Consider the following 22074-nt stretch of genomic DNA (forward strand, 5'->3'; position numbering starts at 1 on the left):
GGATTTCTCTAGCTGTCAGTTCTGAAGTTCAAGAGCTTGGTCCCAGCATCTGCTTGGCTCTGAAGAGACCTCAGGGAGATGACATCACAGTGATGGAGACACATTGGATAGTGAAGATGGTGTGTCCCCTTTTCCTGAAAGCCTTTGAAATGTTCTGTGGTCACCAGTTTCATGCCAGAACCCCCCCTCTCCCTCTCTCTAGTCCCCTGTGCTAAGCAACCCCCTTCATTCCTCACCTCCTGACAGGCCTCTCTGATGAGATCCTCTTTAAAAATTTTCTATTCTTTCGTTTAATTTCTTTTTAAAAAAAGGGGGGGTGGTCTGTGGTGGTTCACACCTTTAATCCAAGCACTCTAGAGACAGACAGATCAACTTGAGTGCAAGGCCAGCCTGGTCTACAGAGCAAGTTCCAGAATGGCCAGGGACCAGGGCTACACAGAGAACCTCTGTCTTTAGGGTGGTGGGGGGGGGACAAAACATGTTTCAAGGTGCTTGGGAGCTGGCTCCGAGGTTCAGAGCACCTGCCGCTCTTACAGAGCATGTGAGTTCAGTTCCCAGTACCTATGCGAGGATCCATGTAGACTTTACAGCTGGCAGGGGAAAGAATCCGATCAAGGTGAAGAGTGAAACTTCCATCAGCCTGATTTTGGTAAATGGTGCAGGGCCAGGACTTGTAGAGTCTAATGCAGGTCATTTGACTTCAGCCATACTTAAGTACAGCCCAGTTTTGGAAAACAAACGTATTCAGAAAACAATTTACTCCATCTTGTGAGTACAGCTGTTGACTTAGAAACAATGCTCAGGATTAGGATCTAGGGAGATTGACTGAGGCAGACATGCCTGTGGGTGCTAGGACCAGCCTGGCTCTGAGACAACGTAGAAGTCACTTAGGCTGTAAAGTACAGTGACACCTCTCACAAAGATGAGATTTGTGGCCTAGAAGTAGTGTTCAAGGTTTTGTTTTGTTATTTGTTTGTTTTTGAGGGGTTCTGGGCTAAACAAACAATATTCTAGGGATACAGGGGTAGCCAGGCCCAACATATAGCAAAGGAATACCAGGTTGTAAACTACACCCTACCCCCAGCATTCCAGGAAAACAACTACGAACCTTGCTCCATGAAAGAGATAAACTACGTGTTTAACTTTCTTGGCTTCTCCAGTGTTTATTTGTGCAAGCAGTGTTTGCTTTTGTCTCCTGTATTTATTTATTTATTTATTTATTATTGCCCTCTGCAAGCATCCATGCTGAGCAGCTCACCACCACCTGTAACTCCAGCTACAGGGGATCCAACACCACTTCCTGGCCTCTGAGGCCATCATAACACTCATGGCATAAATCCACACAGACACGTACACATGAATAACATGAAAATAGTGAATCTTTAAAAATCATTTTAAAAAGTGGTGAGGGTTGGGGGTGTAGCTAGTGACAGAAAACTGGCCTCACATGTACAGTGGCAGCTTTGACCCTCCAGCACTGAGAAAAAAAATCAGTATGACAATTGATATGAATGCATTCTGCATTTAATGATGCAATAAGGAAATCGAGTTGCATAAGCTTGTCATCTGTAAAACTTGCATGGCTTCATCTCTGTGTGAAAGTTCGTTACACTAGCGATGGGCCTTTGCACACTCCAAATACATCCTGGGAATACACTGAAAATCAGCTCGTATTTCACCCTTTGCTCCATTTTCAAGCACAAGAGCTATGTCTCGGAGTCAGTTCATGCCTGGACAGAGTTGCCTCAGAGATCTGCTAACCCAGAAATGAATCCATCACTCTATTGCCCAAAGTCACTCAGAAATTCCCACTGTCTTCATAATATGGTACACATTACTGGCAATAGACAAAGCTCTCTGCAGTTCCTGTCTCAATTGCCATTTGTCAGCATTCTGTGCCTCCCTGTTCTGGACACTATGCCATTCATTCATTCCCTTCTGCCCGGAACTTCCCAGGGGTCTCCTGTAATCCTCCCTACTTTCTTGGCCTGCTCCCAAGATGACACCCCTGAGGTTCAGCTAAAGAATTTTCGTAGAGACAGGGAGGTGGATCTGCAGGTAAAAGTGTTCACTAAAGAAGCATCCAGTCGGGGCTGGAGAGATGGCTCAGTGCTTAAGAGCACTAACTGCTCTTTCAGAGGACCCAGGTTCAATTCTCAGCACCCACATGGCAGCTGACAACTGTCTGTAACTCCAAAATCAGACACCCTCACACATACATGCAGGCAAAACACCCATGCAAATGAAATAAAAATAAAAAAAGCATCCAGTCCTGCCTTTAGATCCTTGCACTCAGGAGGCAGAGGCAGGTGGATCCTTGTGAGTTCAAGACCAGCCTGGTCTACAGAGCAAGTTCTGAAACAGCCTCCAAAGCCACAGAGAAACCCTGTCTCAAAAAAAAAAAAAAAAAAAAAAAAAAAAAAAAAAAAAAAAAAAAGAAAGAAAGAAAGAAAGAAAGAAAGAAAGAAAGAAAGAAAGGTTGTGTTAGAATACTGATTGAGCATGAGGGAGGGAGCCAGTAAGCAGCTTTCTTCCATGGTCTCTGCTTTGGTTCCTGCTCTGACTACCCTCAGTGATGGACTGTGCCCTGGGACTACAAGCCAAATAAACACCCCCCCAAGTTGTTTCTGGTCACTGTGCTTGTCATAACCATAGAAAAGCAAACTGGAACATCCCATCCTGTTTCTTGGTGACTATTGGATTTCAAGCTATGTCTCCATACTTTTTTGCTTCAATTTCTTCATTTGTGAATGAGTTATGAACGCCTGTTTCTGAGAGTGTGTGTAGTCAATTGCAGTGATATATGTGAAACATGTGGCATGGACCAACATTCCATTAAAATGTTTCCAGTTCTTCCTACTTTTTCTTTCTGCCCTGAGCTTCCCAGGGCACATCTGACCCATGGAGCAGAGAGTCTCAGGTGTTAGTGAGCCCAGGAGTCATTAGAGAGCTTATTAGGATGTAGCTTCCTGGGCCCCTGATTCTGACTCAGTAGATCTGCAGTGAGAATCTAGAACCCACATTTGAAATGTATCTTCCTGGTCAACACGCTCAAATCAATACTCAGACTGCACTTGGGGAAATGAAAGCAAGAAATATCTTAAGTCCAGATTTCAGGAATCCTGTGAATTCACAAATACACTTGAAGTCCTGAAATCTGAGTATTTCCCAGTGTTAAAAACTCACCTTGGGCTAGGGGTTTAGCTCTGTAGCAGAGTGCAAGCTTCACGTTGAAGACTCTAGGTTCAATTCACAGCACCGGAGAGAGGGGTGGAGTGGGGAGACACCCACTAAGCTTGGAAAGTGTTTAATGACTGTATTAGTCTCTATTTCTCAGCTGATCTAGAATTGAACTCCAACTAGCTAGATGCCAGTCAAGTAGAATATAGCCAGCATACTGCATTGAAGGACGAGGCCTCTTGACTTTTGTGTGCTTTGAGATTTTCCACACTTTTGTTGGTAATGCTGGTTGCTAAACTAAGGGTCTTGCACATGGTGAACAAACACTCCCAAAAAGGGCTACAGCCTGGTCCCTCTATGTATTTTGAAAACAGTGTTTTATATGTCTCAAAATATCTGGCATTAGGGGCTGGAGAGATGGTTCAGTGGTTAAGAGCATTGACTACTCTTTCAGAGGACCCAGGTTCAATCCCCAGCACCCACATGGCAGCTCACAATTGTCTGTAACTTGAGTTCCAAAGGGTCCAACACCCTCACACAGATATACATGCAGGTAAAACACCGATGTACATAAAATAAATAGATAAATTTTTAAAAATATCTGGCATTAGTATTGTGTGAAGAGAAGTTCAAAATTTTGTGAGGTGGCCAACAGGAAGATTCTATTTAAGCCCTAATTATAGGATACACAGATAAAGTATTTATAGAGCACCTTTTTTTTCTAGGTGTGTGTGTGTGTGCGCACGCAAGCATGAGTTTGTACCCATTGAGGTCAGGAGAGGGTTGGATCCCTGGAGCTGGAGTTGCGGGTGGTTGCAGGTGGGAGCCGGGAACTGAATACACGGCAGATTAGCAAGTGCTCCTAACCACCAAGACAGCTCTCCAGCACCCATCTACCTTGTTTTTGAGACAGGGTCTTTCATGGCCTGGAGTTTGCCTATTTGGCAGGACTGGTGGGCTGGCAACTCTAGCAACCCACCTGTCTCTGTTTCCTCAGCACTGAAACCATGCATGCCCCCATATCTAACTTTCTCTTTCACTTTAAAGGTTTTGAGCATTTCATACATGAATACTGTGTTCATAACATTTCTCCCCTTCCAACTCTCCCATGTGCCACTTCAATTAGTATTGTTACATACGTGTGTGTGTGTGTGTGTGTGTGTGTGTGTGTATAAAACCTTCTGAGTCCGTTTAGCATTGCCCATATGTGTGTATGTTTAGGGCTGGTCATTTGGGATTTGAGGTGCAGGAATTGCATTGTAGATTGGGGGCTGGGCACCCCATGACCAATTCTGTATCTTAACCCATCATATGGCTTTCTATAATTATTTCCATCTCCTACCAAAAGAGAAAGCTTCTCTGATGTGGAGTGAGGGCTCCAGTTACCTGTGGACATAAGGATGAAGATTTAGGATGAAGTCAGGATCATACTGGTTTAGTAAAGTGGCAATGCTATATTCTCTCCTAACAACTATGACCTCACTAGCCATAGGGAGTTGGTTCCACCTAGACGTAAGTGCCACTATTGCACCTTTAGGGATATCTTGACATAATGATCATTGTGGTTTCTAAGTGTCACAGCTGGGTAGGGCTATTGATTGCTTCTCTCACCTGGCAGCTTGGCTTTCCAGTCAAAGTCTAGAGCTTGGTTTCTCTAAATCCTACAACTGAAGGGCATGGCATTTTTAGCAATGAGGTCTTCCCTTCATCTCCTAAGAGGCAACCAAGGGCAACAGTAATAGTATTGTTTTGGGAGTTTCTTGGACTTCTCTGACCAACAATTTGAAAGGAGGTTTCTCATGCCTGAAACTGTGGTTTTTGTTTGAGAGTCTAGTTTGGGGGAGCATTGTTTTTCTAAGCAGCACAGCTGGACTGCAAGTCACTATGTAGCCCAGGCTGGTCTTGTACTGGGAACCCTCCTGCCATCACAGAAGCAAGACTAGTCATTTTGTTTTGGAGGCCTAGGAACTTCTGGTAGCCCTTGAGTCATTTTCTAATATCTGTCACCCAGTGTTTTCTGTCCACACCATCAGCTGTCACTGTTACTATATTCTTTCACAGGTTTATTTCAAAAACAAGCTGAAGTTGGCACTTATTGGCCAGAGCCTCTTTGGACAGGAAGTCTATAGACACCTCCAGAAAGAGGGCCACCGAGTAGTGGGAGTGTTCACAGTTCCAGACAAGGATGGGAAGGCTGATCCACTAGGTAAGTGCATCTTGGGATGCTGGGTCAAACACTCTCAAGGCTGGTTGGTGATCAGAGCTGCTTTTGCTGCACTGCATGTGACCTCTATTGTCAAGCTGTTATCAACACAAGGCTTTCATATCCACGGTCCAAGGTGGCTGCTTCAGCTCCAGCCAAGTCTGTGTTCCAGCAAACAAACAGGGAAAAGCACACAAACCTGAGGACCCAAGTTCACATCCCCAGCACTCACACAGAAGTTGGTGCCCTGGCCTCATCTGTTGTGGCAGCGTTGTGGGGTGGAGTTATAGAAATGGGAATCCTTGGACTCACTGGTCAGATAATTAGCCTGTTGGCAAACTCCTGGTTCAGTAAAAGACCCTGTCTCAAAATATAAGATGAAGAAGGATTAAGGAAGACACCTGACATTAACCTGTGGCCTACACACACACACAGGTGCACACATGGACATATTCACACACTCGCCAAAAATGGGAGAATTAGGGGAAGTGGAGAATGAGCCCACTATCAAGTACATAACCCAGAAGTGACACATATCACTTCCATTCATATCCAGTCAGCCAGATCTTAGGCAGAGGAGCCTGAGAAACTGAGATTGTCTTTGAAGCAGTTATGTGCCTTAGTCTTGTTTCCTGTTGCTGAATAAATACACACATAAATGCCATGATAAAAGCAACTTAAGGAAGAAAGGATTTATTTGGCTCACCATTTCAGGTTAGAGTCCACCACTGTGAGGAGGTCAAGGCAGTGGGGACTGAAGCAGTTCACCAGGTCACATCCACTGGAGCATGAGAGTAATGAATGAATGGTTTATGATAGCACTCAGCTAGCTTTCCTCATTCATACAGCTCAAGGTCCCTGGCCTAGGGATGGTACCACACATCTTGGATGAATCTTCACACCTTGATGAAGATGATCAAGATCAACCCCCACAGATCAGCCCACAGACCAACATGATCCAAACAGTCTCTCACTGAGAATCTTTTCCCAGGTGACTCTAGATTGTGTCAAGATGACAAGGCTGGCCATTACACTAGGACATGCCACTGCTGGAGGAGGACAGGCAACTAGCAGTCCCTGCTATGAATATGGATATTTGGGATTGCAAATATGATTATCGGCCTCATTTCAAGATAGACCTGGGAAAGGAGCATTTCCTTGGTACCTCGTCCCAGAGCCAGGATCTTGTTCTCTTGGCCATGACCATTTAGACTCATGCTGTAACTCAGAAAAAGAAGATGAAGCCAACCTGACTTAAGTAAAATGTGGCCTTAGCAGCATATGTTCTAAAATCAGGGGACTGATGTGGATTCTACCACTTGCCAGCGTTGTGACCCTGTTCAAATCACTTAGCTCACTAACCTCTAATTCAGTGGCCCCTGCCTCACCTGGCTATGGTGAGAACTCATGAAAGGTGGTGGGGGATATATGTAAAGTCTATGCAAGACACCTTGGGTCAGACACCTTCTGGACTTAACAAGGCTTCCGAGCTGAGGTTTTGTCCTGGAGACATCATCTCATCCTTTAGGACTGTGGTAACTGGAGAGAGAGAGAAGAGACAGGGAATAAAAGAACACAGGCAAAACCTCCTGCCATGGCTCCTGCAAATGGCCAAAGATGAATATATAGGACACACACACACACACACACACACACACACACACACACACACACACCAAATGAATACAAATGTCATTAACGTTCTTTTTAAAAAAGAAACTTCCAGCTGGGGAGTGGTGGCGCATGCCTTTAATCCCAGCACTTGGAAGGCAGAGGCAGGCAGATCTCTGTGAGTTTAAGACCAGCCTGGTCTACAAGAGCTAGTTCCAGGACAGACTACAAAGCCACAGAGAAACCCTGTTTCGAAAAATAAAAACAAAAAAGAAAAGAAAAGAAACTTCCATAAAAATCTGAAATATTATCTACTCACCAGCTTTTGAGCTCAAATACATTACACTTTCAATACACAGATGTATAATGTCCCCCTAGAAAGATGGGTGAACCTGATACAATGATAACAACATTAAACTCCAGTCACAATCCGAGTTATCCTCCATGATGTTTAACCTGTAAAGGTTTGGTGAAATTGTGATGTTACTGTGTGTTAGTATAAGAACATGGCCTGGAGGTGGTGGGGCAGTGGGTGGGGAGCGGAAGGAGGGGAGGGAGGAAGAACTGAGATTGGAATGTAAAAAATAAATTAATAAAAATGTTATTTAAAAAAGACCATGGCCTTTTAAAAAGGACAACCTCTATTTTTGTGCTCAGCTTTAGCTGCAGAGAAAGATGGAACCCCTGTGTTCAAGTTCCCTAGATGGAGAGTCAAGGGTAAAACCATCAAGGAGGTGGCAGAAGCCTACCAGTCAGTGGGTGCTGAGCTCAATGTGCTTCCCTTCTGCACACAGTTCATCCCCATGGATGTCATTGACAGCCCAAAGCACGGCTCCATCATCTACCACCCATCCCTCCTACCCAGGCACAGAGGAGCTTCTGCCATCAACTGGTGAGACTTGTAATAGCAGGGGTGAGGTCTCTGTTTCCATCATCCACGGAAATAAACTGTACTTCTGTTTTTGTTTTTTTCCTGCATGATGCAGATACGAGATGTGCTTGGGGCTGGAGATGGCTCAGTCAGGAAGGTACTTGTTGTGCAAGCATGAGGACCTGAGTTCAGATCCCTAGCACCCACACAAAGCCAGGCATGGAGGCTTCTATCTGTAATCCCAGCCCTTGCTGAATCCATGGGCTCCAGGTTCTTATGAGACCCCAACTCAATAAGTAGAGTGGAGAACCTGAGGAAGATACTTGATATCCATCTCTGGCCTTTATATATGTGTGTACTCCACATGTGCACACCCACATAAACACATGCATATAACACACACACACACACACACACACACACACACACACACACACACACACACACACCTAGTATGCTTGTAAGGTGCTGCTTTAATTGTGTAAACTCCTCTGAGATCTGGAGACATTACATAAAGTGGGACCAAATTTCTCAAGGATGGCCTATGGTTATTAGTTCCAGTGGCTATAACAAGGTCTCACAGCTTCTGAGATCAGATAAATAAGATCAGTTTGATTCATGCTGGCTTATCACAGGACTTCTTTGCACTTTTGACATGTCTTCATAGTGCATGATGCTCCCACAAGTTTTTCTTTTCACACAAAGGTTCCCAAGTAAGAAAATGTAGAGTCACCAGACACTGCCTTCTTTATCACCCATCACCCCTCCTTTGACTTAAAGCTCGTCATAGAGACTGTTCAACATTCTTCAATCACAACTCCAGATACACCCTAAATACCTAACACCATGGCACAGTATGCTGAGGCTGAGCTGGGACTTTCCCACTGCTTTAACCTCCGTTCTCTTATCTGCCACCTTCCTGGTATCTCTTGGCATCAGCTTATTGAGTACATAAAGAAATCTATATGTGGTTTACATGTGCTGAAAATACTTTATTGTGTTTAAAGATTGATGCCAGAAATTTATTTCCTTCTGGTCTTATAAGTAATAGTAGTAGATACATTTGCATTTGAATCTTTTTTCATTTTGAATTATTTCTACATGCAGAATAACACTGGGTCAAAGCATATGAATCTTTTCAAGGATCTTGACCGTGAAATGCTAACCAGTTGCTTAACACTTCTCAAAAAGAGAGAACCACTGGATTTAGACCTTGCTTGCTTGATCACTCAAAGAAATACAGATAATTCAGGGAGGGGGTTGAGGCTGGAGAGATGGCTCTGAAGTTAAGAACACCTGCTGCTGTTACAGATGACCAGAGTTTGGTTCCAACAGCCAAATCAGGTATCTCTCAACAGCCTATAACTCCAGCTCTAGGGGATCTGATGTTCTCTTCTGGCCTCTGTGTCATCCGCACACACATGGCATGCACTCACAAGCACATATATAAAAGTAAAAATAAAGCTAAAAAGTAATTTAGGGCATTTCTCAACAACCACTTTACAATTTCTCCACGAGTGCCTGCTCGCTGATATGTGTTTATTTTTTCACATATCCACTTTATTGTTTGTATTATAAACCCATATAGAGCTAAGTTAAGTGTTTCTCTTAGTTGAGACTGTAAACAGCACACACAGTATGAATAGTTAATTTTATCAACTGAATTTTACCCCAGGTTATGCAGCCAGTCTGGAGCTAATTCTAATCTTAGGTGACATTTTGCTAAGTTAATCAGTTTTCCTTTTCACATTGTGCTGGATGCCCTCTGTTTTATTTTCCATTCTTATTCTGACTGATTATGGTCAAGTGCAGTGTAGGAAGTACAAGCAGGAATAAAAATTACTCAGTCCCGAGTAAGAACACAATCAGTGTGTGTGTGTGGGGGGGCTGGCACCTCTTAGGATGCAGCACAAGCCGTTACTGCAGACCATACATAATGAGGATGCATCACACAGCACCTGCCGGGTGCTGCCTTCTGCGAGCTCTGATGACTCGAGCTCTGTGCTAAGCTTCCCCAGGTCACTCATTCACTACCTCCATTTTCATTGTAACTTCCTCTTACTTTAACAAGACTAAGTCTCCACTTGGGACAATCAGCCATTGTTTTAAGTCGAAACTCTTTTTTTTTTTTTTTTTTCCACAGGACTCTAATCTCGGGAGATAAGCAAGCTGGGTTTTCTGTTTTCTGGGCAGATGATGGTTTAGATACAGGACCCATCCTTCTTCAGAGATCATGTGATGTCCACCCCAATGACACAGTGGATGCACTTTATAACCGGTTCCTTTTTCCTGAGGGAATCAAGGCCATGGTCAGTATATTTACACCATCAACACCAATTTGGGAAACCTTTAACATTGGAAGGTTGGTTTTCTTTCATCAAGAATTTGCCAAGCCAGGCATGGCGGCACATGCTTGTGACCCTTGGTGGCTAGTGCCTGCCCTGTCAATTGGAGTTTGAAACTCTGTTAGGCTGACTAGTTCTCCCCCCCCCAAAAAATAATGGAATGGACAAGACAACAGACCACTATTCCATCCTTTTGAATCTCCAACCCTGTTGATAATGGCTAGTTGTAAGGAGGTATAAAGAGTCTTTAAATTTTTCCTGTGTAACTGACTTTCTTTAAAGGTATTTTTACTTAGTCTTTATAACAGAGTGAAATATGATTATTGATTTATTTATTCAGAGGGAAAATGCTCTGAGCATACATATATACCATGAAATAAAATATTTTGTCTATAAAATTATTCAAAGCTTCAGCAGGTAATTTCTATGCCATTTGGTTGTTGTCTACCCACCAAACAGAATTTGGTAGAAAAAGCAGCAAGGTTCTATTAACTATCGTCATTTATGTGAGGGAAGACCTTTGTTTATGTCACTCAATGATGGATGCAGAAGGTCCTTGGCGTTAGAGAAACCTCTCTGCAAGTCCCTGTGCTGCCACTTACAGACAACAGCAAGGCCCTCAGCCTCTTTGGCCTTGGTTCCTTCCTGTGTAGAATGTGGAAAACACTGTCTGGCTTGTAGGAGTAATCTGGAAGTTAAATGATATCATTTGTGTAAAGCATCTAGCACACAGCAGGTGCTTAAAACTGGTAATTATAATCAAAATAGCACATGGGCATGGACTTCCCAGTGAGTGTGGCAGGAAAGAAGTGAAGTCATGGATGGCTAGCATTGCCATAATGAACACAACAGCCATCTCCTCCTGCCCTCCCATCTTTCTGGGTTGAACCTGAGACCTTTGCATATGCTTGGCATGAGCTTTGCCCTTGAGCTGCACTCCAGCCCAATAAGAATTCATGCCTGAGTGCAGGCTTGATATCGAGAGTGGGCACAAGTAGGTGTAAATCCTGCCAGGCATATCAAATCTTTTATTGTTGTGAAATGACACTGTAATCTACAAAGTTCACAGTCAAAAGATGTGCAATTACCAAAAGAGAAAAAAATTAGACTGGCATGATGATACATGCCTTTAATCCCAGCATTTGGGAGGCAGAGGCAGGCAGATCTCTGAATTTGAGGCCAGCTTACTTAGAGAGGGAGTTCCAGGACATCCAGGACTACACAGAGAAACTCTCTTTCAAAACCAAAGCAAACCCAACCAACCAACTAACCAAATGAACAAACAAACAAAAGTTTTGGTGCTTTAAGTTAGTTTATGTATAATGTTGTGTTTGGTGGCATTCATAGTGGCTGAATCTAGAATTAGTGGTTTGATTCTTCCTGAAACCATAGCTTCCTCATTTGCTAAACAGGAATGTGATGTACACCTTTCAGGATACATGTGATGTCTCCAAGGGGTAACTTACTTAAAGTAGCTGTTGTGTTTGGCACACACTGGACCTGATGAATGGCAGTCATCACAGCCTGACTTGTGGAGCAGAGTTATATGCAGTTGGTCTGTTGGACACGAACTTCCACTAGACAGGCCACGCCTTTGTGGATCACTGGGCTGTAACACCGGTGATGTTTTTGACTTTAGGTAGAAGCCGTCCAACTCATAGCTGATGGAAAAGCTCCTCGAATTCCCCAGCCAGAAGAGGGGGCATCATATGAAGGGATCCGGAAGAAGGAAAATGCTGAGGTACTTGCATCAGTAATGCACAGCCAAGTCACAGCCCTCTCCCTTTGAGTAGTTCCCAGCATACCATTTCCTGACCCAAAGGCTGGCTCTGTGTGTCCCCATGCCTGTCCCTGATGGAGAGAAAGGTTCCTGGCACCTTTAGGCTTCACAGTCTTTATTTGTGCTCACCTAGATTTTTTGGGACCAGCCTGCTGAAGTTTTGCATAACTGGATTCGAGGTCATGATAAGGTCCCTGGGGCCTGGGCAGAGATAAATGGACAGGTATGCTCTCAAGGTATATATTCCCATACAAGGCCCCCAATCAATCTCTCTCTCTCTCTCTCTCTCTCTCTCTCTCTCTCTCTCTCTCTCTCTCTCTCTTTCTTTCTCTCTCTCTCTCTCTCTGTGTGTGTGTATGTGTGTGTGGTGTGTGTGTGTGTGTGTGTGTGCTGGTGGTGGTGGTGGTGGTGTGTGTGTGTGTGTGTGTATACTGGTGGGTGGTGGTGGTGTGGTGGTGGTGGTGGTGGTGTGTGTGTGTGTGTGTGTGTGTGTGTGTGTGTGTATACTGGTGGCATTTAAACCCAAGACCTTGCACAAGCCACAAAAGTACTGTGACATTGAGCCACACTTTTGGCCCCATCTTACTAAGTTGCCTGGGCTGGCTTCAAATTTGTGATCCTCCTTTAACTGCAGCTCTGGGAGGCAGAGGCAGGCAGACTTCTTGGAGTTTGAGGCCAGCCTGGTCTACATAGCAAGTTCCAGGCCAGCCAGATGTACACAGTGAGACCCTGTCTGGAAAGAAACAAGTGGGGGAGAGGAAGTAAGGAGGGAAGGGAGGGAGGGAGGAAGAAAGATCAAATGTGTTAATACATTCCCATTCATGATAATACACAGTCCCTGGTATGCAGGATATATTCAACACATATTAACTATTTCAGCTTGCCGGGCGGTGGTGGCGCAGGCCTTTAATCCCAGCACTTGGGAGGCAGAGGCAGGCGGATCTCGTGAGTTCGAGACCAGCCTGGCCTACTAGAGCTAGTTCCAGGACAGCCTCCAAAAGCACAGAGAAACCCTGCCTCAAAAAAAACAAACAACAACAACAACAAAAAACTATTTCAGCTTAATAAATGACAGTCAGTATTAATAGAATGATAATTTTAAAAAAAAGTACTCTTTGCTCCTAGTCACCATCCTTTTCTGTCTTGTTTTCTTGAACTTATCCCCAGAACAGCCTGCATGGCTCACCCCTCATCACCCTGCACTGGAAGAGTCTGTATGTTCCTGGGTGCTCAGTTGTAGAGTGACTGCCTAGCATATATGAAGCTCTTGAGTTCAGTCCTGTCTTAGTTAGGGTTCCTATTGCCATGAAAAAAAAACTGAGCAAAAGGAACCTGGGGAAGAAAGGATTTATTTCATCTTACACTTCCAGGTGACAATCCATCCTAAGAGAAGTCAGGGCAGGAACCTGGAGGCAGGAGCTGAAGCAGAGGCCACGGAGGGTGCTGCTTACTGGCTTGTTCTTCATGGCTTGCTTAGGCTGCTTTTTTTTTTTGTACAACCCAGGACCACCTTCCCAGGGCTGGCATGGTCCCCAGTTAGCTGGACCCTCCCACATCAATCATTGATTAATAAAATGTCCCACAGACATGCCTACAGGCCAATCTGATGGAGACATTTTCTCAGTTGAGGTTCGTCTTCTAAGATAACTAGCTTGTGTCAAGTTAACAAACAAACAAAAACAACCAGGACAAATCCCCAGCACTATAAGCCATCCTTACACACACACACACACACACACACACACACACACACACACACACACACCACCTTAATGATGAAAAGGCTCTGCTTTTTTTCTTTTAATCTCAGCCATCCTTTAGTCAATTTGAATGCATGATAAATGCATACTTGTATCACCTGGATGTGCAACTTTTTGAAACTTTTCTGTGTGTGTGTGTGTGTGGGGAGTATAGTGTGTGGGGCCATGTATGTGTGAGTGCATGTACATGTGCACATGTGTGTCTGGAGAGCAGAGACTGATGTTGATGTCCTTTTCCACTTTGGTTTTGAGATATTTTCTCACTGAACCTGGAACTCACCAGTTGACTAGACTGGCTGGCCAGTGAGCCCCTGAGACCCTACTGTCTCTGCATCCCCAGCACTGGGATTGCAGGCCACCCCCAGCTTCTTACCTGGTGTCAAAGCTATAACTCAGTCCTCATGCTTATGCAGCAAGCACTCAACCAGATGGGAGCCTCCCCAGCCCCACATTTAAGACTTTATTAAATCTATTCATTTTATGTGTGTGCATATTGTGTCTGAGTGTGTGTGTGTGTGTGTGTGTGTGTGTGTGTGTGTGTGTGTGTGTGTAGCACTTGTGTGTAGAAGCCCTCAGTACCAGAAGGCATTTGACCTCCTGTAACTGGGGTTATAATGGTTATAAGCGGCACTGTGGGTGCTAGGGACAGGACCTGGGTCCTCTGCAAACACAGCAGGTACTCTTAACCCCAAGCCCCTCTCCAGCCCTCTAAGACTACGCTCACACATTAGGAGAGATTCTCATTTGTTCCCTTTCTAGTGATGCTTGATTCAGTCTCGCCAAATAAATATATACAACAAAATCATGTCTCAACCTTACCTCAGAAATTTGAACTTCAGTGTTTGTACAGGGGAAGACAATTGCACACACACACCCCTGGAAGCGACTTTACCTCCTGAGTTTACAGGGTTTGATCTCTTTCTTAGATGGTGACTTTCTACGGTTCATCATTATTGACTAGTTCTGTGCCTGCTGGAGAGCCACTGGACATTAGAGGTTCCAAGAAGCCTGGCCTTGTTACCAAAAATGGACTTGTTCTTTTTGGTAATGATGGAAAAGCAGTGAGTGTATAAAACCTCTTTTGTCTTCCTTCTGTAACCACTGTTAGTAGGGAATAGCCCCTCCAGCTTCCACTGGGAGATAGGAGGGTCATGTTGTGTGTCCTGCTTCCCTGGAGATGAGAGGCATTTGTATGCCCAAGGACAAGGTTCTTCAGGAAGGCCCCATGGACCTTCACAGTGAGACCATGGAGGGACCTGGAAACTGAGTCAGAGGAGGGAGATGTGGACCTCTTCTCATCCACCTGCTGGTTTAGGAAGGATGGTTTTCCCTGCTGTGTCTTGGTTTCCCCATCTATAAAGCAAGGGCAGAGATCCATATCTTCCTTCCCCTGCCAGAGACTGAGAAGATCCAGTGAAACTCATGTGGCCTCTTCCATTGTCCACTGCCATCCCTCTCCAGGTCATCCCCACCCATACGGCTAGTTCTGGGCCTCCTGGACAGATTCCCAGTAAGCATATAAAAGGGCATTTGTAGTTTGCAGACCTGTCCACACTGTTAAGGATAAGTGAAAGCTAATGTTAGTGTTTCAGTGCCAGCTGCTTCTAGGTCTTGTTTTGTTTTTGTTTTTGAAGACAGGGTTTCTTTGTGTAGCCTTGGCTGAAACTAGCTCTGTAGATCAAGTTGGCCTCAAATTCACAGAAATCAGTCTGCCTCTGCCTCCTGAGTGCTGGGATTAAAGGCATGCACCACTACCTGGTCACTGTTATTTACTATCTGGGTGACACTAGACAAATCATTGAACTCCACTGAGCCAGCAATTCCACAACAGTAAAGCAGGCACAACAGCACCCATCTCCATCAGGATTTCTCAACTAGATTCCAGCACATGCATTCACAATGCACCAGAGTGAGTGACTGCATGCTGGCAGCAGTGGAATGTCCTCGGGGTCATTTATCATGTCCTTTGGTCCAAGCATCTGTAACCAAAATGCAGGTTTTTCCTGGGTGCACTGCCCATCCATTTTGAGATGCATCTTGCCCTAGACTTGATTCTGTCCTTTTTTCCTGCCACTGTTAAGATGTCATTCCAGTCCTTTTAGACACAGGGAAGTATTTCAACCATATGTCTATATTCTCCAAACAAGGTGGTCTCTATACCCACCTAACACATTAGACCTCTCCTCCCAACAGCCTCACTCTTGGACGGTTCAAGTCCTCAGCTTGTTTTCCTGCTGTCTTGTAGCTGCTGGTGAGAAATCTGCAGTTTGAGGATGGGAAGATGATTCCTGCCGCCCAGTACTTCTCATCGGGTGAGAAATCTGTGCTAGAGCTTACAGCTGAGGAGATGAAGGTGGCAGACACCATCAAGGTGAGCATGTACTGTCCATACTGCGAGTCTTAGCTTGGAAAACAGTTACCTATTTGTAGCTGGTGCAATTGTCTTTAGAGTAGCAGGAGTGTGACTTTATCTCCTCTTTCTGTATAAGTTGTAGTTAGGAAACCAATTCAGAAACTGATATGCTCAGACACCGTATGTTAGAAATTTATATTCCAGTTCAGGTTGGCTTGGAGGGCTTGGGTGAAGTTGGGACATGGAGGACAAAGGTAAAGCCATTCAGAAACCCAGGCTGGAGGTCATTTTTATTCTAGACCGAAGGACAAAATTCACATATAATTGTATGTCATTTTTCATGGGACTAGACTGGTGGGGTGGGTCACTCAAGTCACCTCCTGTTGTATTCATTGGCCATTTGTAACTGAGGAGATGATGAGCAATACCTCCATGTATGTCTTAGGGTAAAGGGCAAAGAGGTCTCTGCCCTGGGATTCCACACAGTTCTTTGTAGGGGACAATGTAAGCCATGCCTGCTAGAAGCTGGCTACAGGTGTGCTTGACCATGCCTGTCAGGGCGTGGTCAAGGTGAGGGCAGGATGACTCATGATAGGGTTTTAAGGGGCTGCAAGGCACATGGGAGTCTCTTCTCTCTGGCCTCCCTGCCTTGCTGCCCCTAACATGCTCTGGCTTATATTTGGCTAGTATTTTTTTAATAAAAGATATCTTTATTATAAGCTCCTTTCATTTGGCTGGTATTTTTCTAATAAAGGATATCCTTATCGTAAGCTCCTTTTATTTCTCAATCAATAGTTCTTCTTCATGAAAGTGGCCCTTTCTCTGCAGGTCATCTGGGCTGGAATTTTAACCAACGTCCCTGTGATTGAAGACTCTATAGACTTCTTTAAATCTGGAGCAAGTTCAATGGATGTTGTGAGGTAAGGCCACCTCACGTGCACACATGCTCTTCCCTGGGAACTTGTCTATCATAGCTCCCTCTTCTTCATGTTTTTCGTTGTTTCCATGGTCACACTCACAAAACTGTTTATTTATTTGTTTGCTAACCAGGCTGATTTCACATCCTTTAATGTTTCTATTATTATTTTTAAAAAATATATTATTTTTTGGTCTGGAGAGATGGCTCAGCCATTAAAAAAAGGCTAGGCTCACAACCAAAAATAAAAATATATTATTTTGTTGTTTATGTGTATGTGCATGGGTGTGTGTGTGTGTGTGTGTGTGTGTGTGTATGCCAATGTCAGTGTGTGCAGGTACCCACAGAGTCCAGATGAAGGCATTGGCTGCCCTGAAGCTGGAGTTATGAACTGTTCAAATGGGTGTGGGAACCGAATTCAGGTACTCTGAAAGAGTTTGTGCCCTTCACCGCCGAGTCACTCTCCATCCAGCCCTGGAATAATTCTTACACCTCACCTGCCCATGTCCCAGCATGACCATTTCCCACCCTCTCTAACCCCCTAACAGCTCCCTTTTATTCATGGTATAGCCAAATATATGAATTTCAAGAGCATATGACATCATCAAAGTCAAGAGGTTTGGGCCTCTAAACTACAGTTTCTTAGCAATAATCCATGAATTCCTAGAAAATTCTGATTAGCTTAATAAGCTGTATTGTAGTTCTTTTGATCTATTGCTGACAAGATGCCTGCAGGAATCACCCATTTCCTGCTACAGTGAGTTAACTGAATCATTTATTATTTTTATTAAAATCCTGTATTCATTTGTGTTAGTGTGCCTGGGCAATCACATGTCACGACATGTGTGAAAGTTGGAGAAAGACTGTGGGAGTCCATTCTTGCCTTCTACCATGTGGGTTCTTAGGATCAAACTCGGGTTTGTTGGCAAGAGCCTTTATCCACTTTATCTTGCTAGCCCTATTGTTATCCATAATTTACACAGTACATCAGTTTCTTCAGAGAATAAATTACTAGAGGACTATAAACGATGGGCTTTCCACACTGGGCCTGGTATACCTTCCCCATGTAAGAAAGCTCGGCTGGCAGTAAGTTTGGGAGAGAAGCAGAGGATGGAAAAGGACTTGTGACTATCTCGTACCTAAGTTAAACATTTAATACAAACAAATTACTACGGTAGACAGACTGCAGAAAATATTCTCTATTACATTCAGCTCTCATAATCTTTCCAGTTAGGAAGCTGCCCTTTTTCTCATTTTCTGAGTTCATCTGAAAGATACAGACTTAAACATACTCTTAACTATCCACTGTAGCTAAAACATCTTTCCCTTAATTTATTTTGTTTGTAGTTGTGGGTAAAGTCACAAAACTGTTCTCAAGGCTAATTTTTAATTTTCTCATGCCACATCACATTTTAAATTTATTTTTTATTTTATGTCTGTGTGTGTGCCTGCTTGTCTTATGTGCATCACATGCAAGCAGTGCCCACAGAGGCCAGAAGGGTTGTCAGATCCCCCTGGAACTGGAGTTACAGGTGGTTGTGAGCTGCCCTATGTGGGTGATGGGAACTGAATCCAGGTCCTCTCTAAGAGCAGAAAGTGTGCCTGTCCAGGCTAACCCAGATCTTAACATCTTCCGTAGTTGCCATCACAGACAATCCTGTATGATGAGAACAGGAATCAATCCCAAATCTCTTACCAGTGCTAGTGAACAGGTCATGAAACTCCTTAAAATGGACATAATGTGAACTGGTTCTCACTTTAAGGATGGTGGAAGAGATCAGACAGAAATGTGGTGGGCTTCAACTGCAGAATGAAGATGTCTACATGGCCACCAAGTTTGAGGATTTCATCCAAAAGGTTGTGCGGAAACTGAGAGGAGAGGACCAAGAGGTGGAGCTGCTGGTGGATTATGTAAGTTTCTCATTGATGTTCAGCTTCAAACTCTTACAATCCACTGCTACAGAGAACATGCGTGTTTGCCATATATTTGTGGCCTTTAAGATTAGTTTGGCTGAGATACAATTTAGGTGTCATGAAATTTTCCCGTTAAATTTGCCATTCGTTTCTTTTTAGAACATTCATAAATTTTGCAATCGTCATCATCACTGCTATATTATTTTAGAATATTTTTATCTCTCCACAAGGAAAGACTGGACCCAGTGGTAACCATCTATGCTTTTCTCCTGACCTGCTCTATATCCAGGCCCTCAGAAACCACTAGTCTCTTTTCTGTGTCTAAGGATTTGCCATGATGTCAATATTTCATATAAATAGATTTGTACAACATCTAGTCTTTTGTGTCTGTTCTCTTTCACCTGACGTATGTTCAAGGTTCACACTTACAGGAATTATCATCACTTCAACTCTCCTTCTGGCCAGATAATATTCCATTGTGTATAGGTATACTTCCTTTTTAAAGCCCATACTTCCTTTGAGACAGGGTTTCTCTGTGGCTTTGGAGGCTGTCCTGGAACTAGCTCTTGTAGACCAGGCTGATCTTGATCTCACAGAGATCCACCTGCCTCTGCCTCCCGAGTGCTGGGATTTAAGGCGTGCGCCACCAACGCCTGGCAAAAATTGGATATCTTAACTTTTTAGAGTCAAAGTCAATTCTGGACACTCAATCCTTATCAGATATGGATTTGTGAATATTTTCTTTTCTTTTGACCTATTGGGAGTGCGCGCGCGCGTGTGTGTGTGTGTGTGTGTGTGTGTGTGTGTGTGTGTGTGTGTGTGTGTGTGTTCACTTTCTTGGTAACAACATCCTTTGACATATAACAGATTTTTTTTTCCAAGACAGGGTCTCACTATGTAGCACTGGGTGTCCTAGTAGCCTATGTGGACTAGGCTGACCTCAAACTTACAGAGATCCACCGCCTCTGCCTCCTGAGTTCAGGGACTAAATACATGCACCACTAAGCCCAGCTCAGATTTTTATTTTTGTAAAACTCTTTGTTACTGCACTTTCTATCTTGTCTGGTGTCTCTATTCTGTTCTGCTATCTTCTTTGATGTGAATAGGACTGTCTAGGATGCCTTTCTCATCCTGTATTGTTTCTTTTACTACTTCTTTGGTTATTGCCTTACAATAAACATTTTTGCTTAAAGCAACCTAATTCAGATTAACACCAATTTAATATTAGTAGTACAGGAAAACCTCACTGCCACAAATCTCTGTTATATACCCCTAAACTTGGACTATTATTTTTCATATGAATTCCATCTGGGTTTGTTGTAAACCCCACCACAGGTTTCTAATTATTGCTTTATACAACTGTCTCTTTTTCATTTTGCTTTTTCATTTTAAAATCATGTATATGCATGTGTATCTGTGAGGTTTGGTGTGGTGTGTGTGTGTGTGTGTGTGTGTGTGTGTGTGTGTGTGTGTGTGTGTCTGTACATGAATGTGGGGTTCATAGAGGCCATAAGAGTGTGTCAGATCCCCCTGGAGCTGGAGTTACAAGCAGCTGCAAGAAGCATCATGAGGGTGCTGAGAACTGAACTCGGGTCTCTGAAGAGTAGTAGTAGCAAGTGCTCTTAACTACTGCACCATCTCCTCAGAGGCACATAGCAACTGTTTTTAAAAATCAGGTAGAAAGTTTTTTTTTTTTAAAGTGCTTTTATACTGATTTCTTTATTTACCTAAGAAGTCACCTTGAGAAAACTATTTCTTCATGTGCATTTAAGGTGTGTGTGTGTGTGTGTGTGTGTGTGTGTGTGTGTGTGTGTGTGCATAAGAGCAGAGTTGAGGAGAGGGTGTTGGGTGGCCCCTCTATCATCCACTACTTATCCCTTTGAGCAGGGTCTCTCCCTGAAGTTGGGGTTTGCACTGGGGCTCACATTTCCTTGGCTAGGCTGGAAGCCACAAATCCCAGTCACTATCTTGTCTCCACACCCATCAGAGCTTGTTTTACAAGTGTGCATGGTTTTCCTGGCCTGTTACATGGGTGTTAGGATCTGAACTCCAGTCCTCATGATTGCTCAGCAAGTGCTCTTGACCACTGAGTCACCTCTCTAGCCTCTTCTTTATATGGATTCATGTTGCTGTTTGGTGTCCTTTCATCCCAGCCCAGAGGGTTACTGGGTTATCACTGAACTCTCTGTCTGCTCATTCAGGGAGCTTTCACTTCTCCTTGTGGGAGGATGTGTTTGCAGTAGGAGGCAGATACTATTCTTCCCATTTTATTAATGAAAACCCCGAGCTTGATGGAAGCAAGTATAGTAGTTTAAGTCTCTGCTTGTTACCTAGCAGCAGAGAGAACAGTAAGGTAGCTCATGTGTAATAGAGAGTGTAAGGAAGAGATCTGGAGATCTCTTACCATGGTAAGAAATTTTCCAAGAATGGTAAGGAATTTTCCAAGAATGGAAGAGGTGCAATGGTGTTGACTCTGGCACTAGATGGCGCTGTCCACAGTAGTTTGAGGCACTTTTTTTCGCCTCTAATGAAGACCATCTGAGCCAGAGCCAAGCCCAGAGCAGAGCTGCCACCTGAGAGCATCCCACCATGACCGTCCCTGTGATATCCCTCCTAGTAGCTGGTTTCTCTTTCCACATTAGTGAATGTTTCCTTCCTCCCTCCCTCCCTCCCCCTCCCTTTCTCTTCTTTTTTAAGTTATTTTGCAGGTTTTAAATTTTCATTTAAAATTTGTTTATGTGTATGAGTGTTTTGTCTGCATGTATGCCTGTGTACCATGTGTGTACTTGGCTCCCTCAGAGGTCAGTAGAGGGCATCAGATGCCCTGGAACTTGAGTTATAGAAAGTTTGTGAGCTAGGTGGGTGCTGGGAACCAAACGTGGGTCCTCTGCAAGAATAAGTGCTCTTAACTACCATGCCATCTCTCCAGCCCTCTGAATGTTTCTTTTATCACCATCTGCTATCAAGTGGATAAGCACAGAAACACACTGACTTTATTCTCAGGTCTCAAAGGAGGTCAATGAAATGACAGTGAAAATGCCATATCAGTGTTTCATAAATGGACAGTTTGTGGATGCTGAAGACGGGGAGACTTACGACACTGTCAACCCCACAGATGGATCTGTGAGTAATGGCAGCCAC

The 22074-nt window shown here is 43.9% G+C and overlaps 1 protein-coding gene across 1 annotated transcript in view; it reads left to right on the top strand.

The window, feature by feature from the left end:
* Window positions 1–22074, top strand: part of Aldh1l2 (aldehyde dehydrogenase 1 family member L2) — a 40670-nt gene that overhangs the window by 2336 nt on the left and 16260 nt on the right. The window contains exons 2-11 of the mRNA XM_027392519.2: window positions 5242–5386; window positions 7652–7886; window positions 10009–10174; window positions 11850–11951; window positions 12124–12213; window positions 14677–14811; window positions 15996–16121; window positions 16932–17023; window positions 18783–18930; window positions 21937–22056. Of these exons, the coding sequence (XP_027248320.1) occupies window positions 5242–5386; window positions 7652–7886; window positions 10009–10174; window positions 11850–11951; window positions 12124–12213; window positions 14677–14811; window positions 15996–16121; window positions 16932–17023; window positions 18783–18930; window positions 21937–22056 (1359 nt within the window). The remainder of the gene's footprint in view (window positions 1–5241; window positions 5387–7651; window positions 7887–10008; window positions 10175–11849; window positions 11952–12123; window positions 12214–14676; window positions 14812–15995; window positions 16122–16931; window positions 17024–18782; window positions 18931–21936; window positions 22057–22074) is intronic.

Source organism: Cricetulus griseus (assembly GCF_003668045.3).
Source record: "Cricetulus griseus strain 17A/GY chromosome 1 unlocalized genomic scaffold, alternate assembly CriGri-PICRH-1.0 chr1_0, whole genome shotgun sequence".
Classification (NCBI taxonomy): Eukaryota; Metazoa; Chordata; class Mammalia; order Rodentia; family Cricetidae; genus Cricetulus; species Cricetulus griseus.